Source organism: Pipra filicauda, unplaced genomic scaffold (genome assembly GCF_003945595.2).
Source record: "Pipra filicauda isolate LSUMZ 115617 unplaced genomic scaffold, ASM394559v2 scaffold547_size326079_pilon, whole genome shotgun sequence".
Taxonomy (NCBI): Eukaryota; Metazoa; Chordata; class Aves; order Passeriformes; family Pipridae; genus Pipra; species Pipra filicauda.
The window spans coordinates 60,480-69,963 of NW_024104695.1; the positions used below are offsets into that span (position 1 = coordinate 60,480).

Sequence of the window (9,484 nt, forward strand, 5' to 3'; positions counted from 1 at the left end):
TTCCTTAATCCAATCCTTCACCATCTCGGGACAATAAATCCGTGTGAACCAGAGGTCATTTCTCACCCTGTGCTTTACCTCCCTTGGCAGATGAGGAGCGGCTGAGGGAGCTGGGGGGGCTCAGCCTGGAGAAAAGGAGGCTCAGGGGGGACCTTCTGGCTCTGCAACTCCCTGACAGGAGGGGGGAGCTGGGGGGGTCAGGCTCTGCTCCCAGGGAACAAGGGACAGGAGGAGAGGGAAAGGCCTCCAGCTGTGCCAGAGAAGGTTTAGGTTGGACAACAGGGAAAATTTCTTCCTGGAAAGGGGTGTCCAGCCCTGGTACAGCTGCCCAGGGCAGTGGTGGAGTCCCCAACCCTGTGGAGACTTTGGACCAGTGTGTTAATCAGGCAGCAGGCTGACAGGACTCAGTTTAGGCAGGACTAGAGGCTGTCACTGAGCTGCACACAGAGCCTGGAGGAGCCCATTCTCTGAGCCTGCAGCACCTTTGTGTTGCACACCCAGCGCTGCCAACTGAACTCCAACTGAGTCTGGAGCTCCCACCCCTCCAAACGTTATCCCAGGATGCTGCTGCAGCTCTGGGACTGGGGGATCTCTCATCCCTCCCAGCAGCAGCTCCTCTCCTGCCCAGATCACACAGCCCAGCCCAGGAGGTTTGCACAGAAACAGAAAACACCAGCACATCAGGGCCCTGTTTTCTACTTCAGCTTCTGTTACCGCCGAGATCTTTATCTCTGAACAGCTCAAACCGCTGGTTCCACACCTTAAAAACGCTGAAGGTCACCTGAAGCCCTTCCCAAGTCAACCTTCTCCACCCCCAAGAGCACCACAGATGGCCGGTGTGTTATTTATACATCCAACCGCAGTCTAAATAAACAGATTTCCCAAGGAAAAAGGGAACTGGAATATGATCAGACTCGTTGCTCCAACATTCATCCCTCGCTGCCAACCCGGAAGATGGGAGGAATTAACAGGTTAATGAGGCACAAGTCGTGTCTTTACAGCCCCAGTGTTCAATGTAAATAAAAGCAGTGGAGGCAATAAATACAGTTATCACATACGTCGAGATAAGACGGGGTGATTATCGTGCCAACTTTAATTACATCCCTCAGCCAACCAGATAAGCACGTGGAATATACCACCACACTTAGGAAATAATTTTCACCTGCCCCTTCCACTTCCCAGCTGTACCTCCAGCATCTCATGACACGTCAGGTCCTTTAAAGCCAAGCCCTTGACAGCCATAAACCAAAAAAAAAAATAAAAATATACCTCCTGCAGGGCCGTTTCTGACAGGAGACAGAGCAAACTCGAGGCATGTGGAAGGTGGCACGTGACTGCAAAGCTCTAAACGCTGCTAAAAGCACTTGCTTGGGGCTCAAAGTTTAAAAACATTACTGGGAACTTCAACTCCTTCATAAAGAAATAAACAGGCAAATAAACCACCTCGAGAGAACAAGATTCATTGTATTTCTGAACATATTCGTTCAAGCAAACTTTTAGGTTGGGATTGTACGTGAGAAAGAAACAAGAAGCTTTATGAAAACGGGCAAGAGGATAAAAAATTGAGGTTGTATTAGCAGTGGATACATAGCAATTCTTTTTTTATGTGGCATCGTTCAGCAAAGGAGCCTCTGCTTTTACTTAAATCCAGTCCCCCTTAAATGATCAACATCCTAAAGCTCTCCAGGAAAGTAACAGGTAAGTGGCTATTTCATAAAACTCAACTAGAGGGAAATTCTTCTCATGAGAGTGGCAAAAAGACCTTAAAAAGGCAGCTTTGGACTTGCCTGGCCTGGAATCGCTTCTATAAAAACCCCTTTTAAATTGGCTGCATCACACTCCCATCTACAGACTGTCAAAAAAACCCAAATAAATAATAAAAGTCTTTTTCCTCTGTGAGTTCAGCTCACACAGACAGCTCCCCTCCTCCCAAATCCACAGGGAGCATCATCCAAGGGTGCTTGGTACTCTCAGCAGCTCCCTGAGAAAGCAATCACTGCCCAGGATAATCATCCTTTCCTCAATTCCTTCTTTTCCAGGAATCAGCCATGCCCAGGGAATTCACACACACACAAACACACACACACAGTGCCTCTGTCACTGCCACAGCTGATGGATCCAAGGCAGGTAACCATCTTACACAAACCCTGCCCACAACACCCAATCCAGGCTGCATTCCCAGCCTATTCCCAGGAAGATTTCCATTTTCTCACCCTATGGGATAGGCTTCGGACACACAACCCCACTGAGTGTCCCAACACCACCAGAACTGGCCCTGGCACTGCAGCAATGAACTTTCCAGCATCAGACAGCCCAAAAATCACCTCTGTGCTGTGCAGGCACCCCTCATTCCCACAGGCACCCCTCAGGTTTCCATCCTGCTTCCCAGAACCCTCCTTTATAGCCTTTTTCCTCCAAACAAAACGCCCCTGCAGTGGTAGAACCCTCCCACCACCCTCTGTCCCACTCCACCCCTTGCCCAGCCTTGTCCCCCCACAAGCCCAGGAGCTTCCTTCCACCAGGCCATCCCTCCCCAAGAGCCAGCAGCATTCCTGCTCCAAAAGCTGAGCCTCCCAAACTCCAGATACTCCTTTTAGGATGCTGCTTCTCCTCCCTACACACACCTCACCAGCACCTCACCTTTAACCAGCACCTGCTTATCTGCCAAGAGGAGCTTCTTTAATCCCCCCAAACCCTCCTGCTGGCCCCACCCAGCCCTAACAGTGGCTCACAGCCCTTCCCCTCCAAACCTGATCCACATTAATCTCCACATTGGTCCTTCTCCTGTGTCTGCCCCAGTCCAGGAACTGGCCCCACATCCACACTGTCCTCCAGCCACAGCACCGGCTCCTCACTGTTCCCACCTCCATCCACGTCCATGCAACCACCCACCATCCTTAGCCCACCACTCAAACAGCCCCCAAACCTCCCTCTGCTGCCCTAAAATGTCCCCCCACCCAGTCCCCCCCTTCTCCCTTTCTCTCCAGACCTACAACAACTTAAACCCAACATTTTCCAGGCTCAGCAATCCCTCACACCCAGACCCCACTGACCCAGCATCCTACCCCCACATCCCTGCTCTTACACAGCTTCTGAGACTCACAACTGACCCTCAGTGACCCCCCCTGTCACCAACACCCAAAACTGGGTCCCCTCAGAGCTGCCTCTGGGGTACAAACACCCCGTACCCACCAACCAGGGCACCCGACACCCACATCCCATCGCTCCCAGACCTCCCCCACGCAGCCCCAACCACTCCGGGGACCCCCAGACCTGACTTTCCACTCTGTCACCCATCACACTCATGCTCTTGTCACCCTGTGTCCCCTCACAGCCACATCCCCCAGACCTCCCTCCCTGCACCCAAATCCCTGCTGTGCCACCGCTTGGCTCCTGCCCAGCCCTTTGCACCCACATCCCCCTGGATCAGCCCCTCACACTCACCCCTGCACTGCCCTGGGGCTCAACCAGGGTCACCCCAGTGCCTGCTGTCCCCTCAACACGCTCCTACCCTGTCCCAACACCTGCACCTTTATTGTCACCTGGGCCAGCCTCTTATCTCTGTCACCTGGGTCTGTCCTTTGCCCTCGTTGTCACCTGGGTCTGCCCCTTGCCCTCATTGTCACCTGGATCTGCCCCTTGCCCTCGTTGTCACCTGGATCTGCCCCTCACTTTTACTGACACCTCCGTCTGCCCCTCACCTTCATCATCACCTGGACCTGGTCCTCACCTTTACTGTCACCTGGTCTTGCCCCTCCCCCTTACTGTCACCTGGTCCTGCCCCTCACCTTTATTGTCACCTAGTCCTGCCCCTCACCCTTACTGTCACCTAGATCTGCCCTTCACCTTTACTGTCACCTGGTCGTGCCCCTCACCCTTACTCTCTCCTGGTCGTGCCCCTCACACCCACGACCCCACTGCCTCCACACTCACCCCTGGACCTCGTGTTGCCTCCCACCCTTTAGAGCCCCTAAACCCACTTCTCCCACCTATTTCCCCCAAGTGTCCTCCTGGGCAGCCTGACCTGGTGCCATGAGGCTGCTGCTGTCCCCTTGATTGCCCCCTGCCCTGTCCCTCACCCTCAGCCCCGGTGTGGCTCCTGCGCACTCCCCTCCATACCCCAAACCAGCCCCTCGCTCTGGTACCCCAAACCAGGCCCTCACCCCATGTCAGCCCCTCACCCTGATACCCCGAATCAATCTCTCACCCCCATATTCCAAACAAACCCTTCATCCCCATACCCCAAACCAGCCCTTACCCCTGTACCCTTAACCAGCTCTCCTGTACCCCAAACCGAACTCTCACACCAAACCAGGCCCTCATCCCCGTACCCCAAACCAATCCCATACCCCAAACCAACCGTGACCCCAAAGCAATCCCATACCCCAAACCAACCGTGACCCCAAACCAATCTCTTACACCCAGATCCCAAACTAAACCCATACCCTAAACCACTCCTGACCATAAACCAGTTCCAACCCCAAACCAACCCCATACCCCAAACCAACACAGTATCCCAAACCAGCCCCAGTCCCAAAACAATCCATCACCCCTGTATCCCAAAGCAACCTCGACCCCAAACCAAGCCCTGCACCCCAAACCAACCCAGACCCCAAACCAACCCCTGTACCGCAAACCAAACCTGCACCCCAAACCAACCCAGACCTCAAAACCCCTTTACCCCAAAACAACCCCTTTACCCCAAACCAACCTAGACCCCAAAACAACCCCTGTACCCCAGACCAACCTAGACCCCAAAACAACTCCTATACCCCAAACCAACCTAGACCCCAAAACAACCCCTATACCCCAAACCAACCTAGACCCCAAAACAACCTCTATACCCCAGAGCAACCCCGCACCCCAGACCAACCCCGTACCCCAGACCAGCCCCTCGCCCCCCTCCCCATCACCCCACCCCTTACGGGGCCACCCCCACGCCCGCCCCTCTCGCCGCGGGCTCTCACCTGAACCTCCCCCCGCAGTGCTGGCACTGGTCGCCCACCCATCCCGGCTGGCACTCGCACTGCCCGGTGCCGGGCTGGCACCGCCCGCCGTTGGCGCACGGCTTGTCGCATTCCTTGGGCACCGCCACCGCCGCCTCCTCGCCGGCGGCGGCGGCCGCGGCGGGGCCCAGCAGGAGCAGCAGCAGCAGCGCCAGCAGCGGCCGCGGCGGCGGTGCCGGCGAACTCCCGCCCCGCCGGCCCGGGGCCCGCCGCGCCATCTGCCCGGGGGGCGCGGGGCGGGCGGGGGGCGGCGGCGCTGCGCGGACCATCGGCCGCCGCGGGGCCTCCGCCGCTCCCGCTACGGTGGCCGCGAGTGGGGGGGGGGGGGGACGGGGACGGGAACGGGGAGGGGGGAGGGAACGGGAGGGGCGGGATCCCTGACGTCAGCCGGGGCGGCGGAGGGAAGCGGGGCGGGATCGCGGGGGATCGCGGCGGGGCCGCCGGGGACGGCCCGTGTGCTGAGTGCTGCGAGGAGCCGGCGCTCGGGTCGTGCTGGCGGACTGCATTTCTCGCGGGTTGATTCCCCGGACAGCGGAATGGCGTTGTTTTCACCGGGAAATCGGTGGCGTTTTAAACCGAACCGCTGTGAAGTTCAAGCCCCTCGACTTAACATGAGTTAAATGTTAAGAGGTGAGAGAGCGGCAGCGGGCGCAGGGACAGCCCGAGTGCTGCCCCCGGTTAGAGGAGGGGGGCACAGAATGATCCCAGTGGGCAGGAACACCATCATGGAGTCACTGAGGTTGGAAAAGAGCTCTGAGATCATCCAGTCCAACCTGTGTCCGATCCCCACCTTGTCCCCCAGCCCGGAGCACTGAGTGACACCTCCAGGGCTGGGGACTCCACCACCTCCCTGGGCAGCCCCTTCCAAGGCCTGACCACCCTTTCCAGGAAGGAATTGTTCTCAATATCCAAACTACACCTCCCCGGCACAGCTGGAGGCCGTTCCCTCTCCTCCTGTCCCTTGTTCCCTGGCAGCAGAGCCCGACCCCCCCCCGGCTCCCCCCTCCTGTCAGGGAGTTGCAGAGCCAGAAGGTCCCCCCTGAGCCTCCTTTTCTCCAGGCTGAGCCCCCCCAGCTCCCTCAGCCGCTCCTGCTGCTCCAGCCCCTTCCCAGCTCCGTTCCCTTCCCTGCACACGCTCCAGCCCCTCCATGTCTCTCCTGTCTGAGGGTCCCAGAAGTGCCCCCAGGGCTGGAGGTGCCCCAGCAGTGCCAGCACAGGGTGACAGTCACTGCCCTGGGATGGAGCAGCCCCGTGCTGGGCTCCACTGTCCCACATGGAGCACAGAGACCCCACTATATATGGGATGGGCCCAAAAAAGCCCCTCAGAGGTGGGATTGTGTCCCCTCCACCCCTGGAATGCCCCCCAGCCACCCCAACCCAGCCCGTGAGGGTGGCCTGAGGTGTGGGGAGGCCTCCCAGGCTGGATGGGGCTCTGAGCAACCTGGGAGGAAAACTAGGGAGAAATTCCTGCCTATGAGGGTGATGTGGCCCTGGCAGAGGTTGCCCAGAGAAGCTGTGGCTGCCCCCGGATCCCTGGAAATGTCCAAGGCCAGGTTGGAACAACCTGGGAGAGTGGAAGGTGTCTGTGCCCATGGCAGGGGATGGAACGAGATGATCTTTAAGGTCCCTTCCAACCCAAACCAGTCTGTCATTTTGTTATTTAACTGTGTAAGCAAGAAAAATAGGATCTGCAAAAAGATGCCCTCCTACTCTGGAAAACAAGCTGATGCTCTCCAACAGCAAGGCCTTAACTTGCAACAGCAAAGGACTGGACGGATGGAGGAAGAAATAAAGCACTTAAACCTCCTCCTCTTATGAGTTTTTAGGCAAAGCAGCAGACTCTGCTGTACATGCAGCAAGGATGCCCTTTGTGACAGGAAGGGTGGAGCAGAAGCAGAGATGCTGTGTGAAAATTTCAGACCTTTCATTTTTAGCAGAGTGAAAAAGGAGTGAGAAAGTTGACAGTGTTCGGAGTTCTTGGGTAAATGTTGCTTTTGGTCTGTCTCCATTAATCTGATTATATCTGGATTTGCTCATGTAGTTAATGCCATGTTTCAAACGTGGGAATACGTCAACAACTGAGAATTATTTTTTTAAGAAAGGCAAAAAAAGATACTATTTTTATTTTTCCCTATAAAAAGGGGACCAGGGTCTAAGTACAGCAGTGCAAAGACAGTCTAGGTACAGCAGTTGTGAAAATAGCCAACTCATCATATTTAACTAGTTCACTTGTACTTAGAAAGCCAATTATTATTTCCTATGTGAGCTGAGGGAGGTTCTCAGTGGGAGCCTTGGTGATTTCCAGCTGGGGTAATGAAGGGTGTTGAGCAGATAGGAAAGAAAACAGTCTAAAGAGTGGTTTGTGTCTTGTCAGTCAAGTATCTCTCCAACAAAACCTTTGCTCAGATATTTTGCCTTTTCTGCTTGAGGCCTCAAGAAGGAGGATGAAATCCTGGACTTAGTTTAAAACTGCAGGGCTGGGCTGGCCTGGTATCCAAAGGAGATACAAGCCCAAAAAAGGTGTGAGAGATGACAAACAGGTTACAAATTCCTTCTAGGCTATCCAGAGATGGAGGCACAGAGAGGGTATTTCTGCACACATCTGTATTCCTGAGACACAAACAACTGCCAGCATGCCCTGAATCTCAGGAGTCAGATTCCAAGCACTGCCACGATCCAAGGTGCTGCCAGAGAAGCCAGTCTGGCTCTGGGAGCCACCCAGCCCAGGACACAGCCAGGGAGTGATGCTGGTGTCTGGATTGTCACTGTGTCACTGTGGTAGGGTGACCCTGGATGGGCACTGGGTGCCCCCCAAAGCCACTCCTGCTCCCTCCTCAGCTGGGCAGGGAGAGAAAATACAACGAAAGGCTTGTGGGTCGAGCTCAGGGCAAGGAGAGCTCACTCACTGATTTCTGTTGCGGGCAAAACAGATTCCATTTGAAGAAAATGGTTTAATTTATTACCAATCAAATCAAAGGAGGTCAATGGGAAGTAAATCCAAATCTTAAAACACCTTCCCTCCATCCTTCCCTTCTTTCTGGGCTCAACTCCCCTCCTGATTTTCTCTACTCCCTCCCTGGAAGTGGTGCAGTGGGATGGGGAATGGGGGCTGTGCTCAGTCCATCACACGTGGTCTCTGCTGCTCCTTCCTCCTCCGGGCAAGGATTCCTCACACTCTTCCTGTGGGAGACAGTCCAGGAACAGGCTGCTCCAGTGAGAGTTCTCTACTGGGTCACAGGTCCTACCAGCAACCTGCTCCAGAGTGGCTCCTCTCTCCATGGGCCCACAGGTCCTGCCAGGATCCTGCTCCAGGCTGGGCTTCCCATGGGGCCACAGCCTCCTTTGGGCATCCCCCTGCTCCAGTGTGGAGTCCTCCAGGGGCTGCAAGGGAATCTCAGCTCTGGTGCCTGGAGCACCTCCTTCCCTTCTTTCTGCACTGGCCTGGGGGTCTGCAGGGTTTTCCTCTCACATGTTCTCACTCCTCTCTCCAGCAGCTGTTCTGCAGGGCTTTTTTCCCCTTAAATACGTTATCTCAGAGGCTCCACCACCATTGCTGATGGGCTTGGCCTTGCCCAGCAGCAGATCCATCTTGGAGCAAGCTGGCATTGGCTCCACGGACACGGGGGAAGCTTCCAGAAGCTTCTCACAGCAGCCACCCCCTGTACCAAAACCTTGTCACCCAAACCCAGCACAGTCACAGAGGTGCTGCCAGCACGAGGTGCTCCCACCAACTGATGCCAAAGGGTTCCCACCAGTGGAACCGTCCCTGGCACAGCTCCAGCACCACATGGATTGTCAGATACCACCAGCTCAGGGCTGGGTTTGGCATCTGCCCTCAGATATCACCCCCATCCTCTGCGTTGTCCCTCCCCACATCTGTTGGGGTTCACTTGCAGTTATCAGCAGTAACAATACTCATATTTTCACAGCATCTCCTCCCCCCTCTCTTGCCAGACACAGCTCACTGTTGCACAAGAGGTGGGAAGGGAAGACACTGGTTAAGTGTGAAAATAAATGAAAATAAACGTGGAGCAATTGCTCCCATCCTTGGTATCAGTTTTGGTGTCGGGCTTGGCAAACTGCTTCTATGCTCAGCAATTTATGTGGGGGTTTTTTCCAGCTATGTGGAAAAAGCACAAGATGCAATCTCTCCTTAGATCTCTCCCCACCCTTTTTCTGATTGTAGTTCCTTAAAAATCATAAAATCATGGAATGGTTTGGGTTGGAAGGGATCATCCAGTTCCACCCCCTGCCATGGGCAGGGACACCTTCCACTAGCCCAGGTTGCTCCAAGCCCTGTCCAGCATGGCCTTGGACACTCCCAGGGATGGAGCAGCCACAGCTTCTCTGGGCAACCTGGAAAATTGGGAATTCAAAAGGGCATCAAAAGGTTTTCTACCAAATAACTAAAATTAGTAGATTTATGCGGGGGTTGATGGTTAGTTTTTACCAAGCAACTTTAACTCCCTTAAATGAAG

General features: G+C 55.1%; 1 protein-coding gene across 1 annotated transcript in view; it reads right to left on the reverse strand.

Annotated features, from left to right (window-relative positions):
- The window catches only part of LOC113996066 (attractin), a gene marked incomplete at its 3' end in the record, with an annotated part of 63,933 nt that extends 58,629 nt beyond the window's left edge, over window positions 1–5,304 (reverse strand). The window contains exon 1 of the mRNA XM_039387247.1: window positions 4,968–5,304. Within this exon, the coding sequence (XP_039243181.1) occupies window positions 4,968–5,275 (308 nt within the window). The remainder of the gene's footprint in view (window positions 1–4,967) is intronic.
- Between the last annotated feature and the right edge of the window lie 4,180 nt (window positions 5,305–9,484).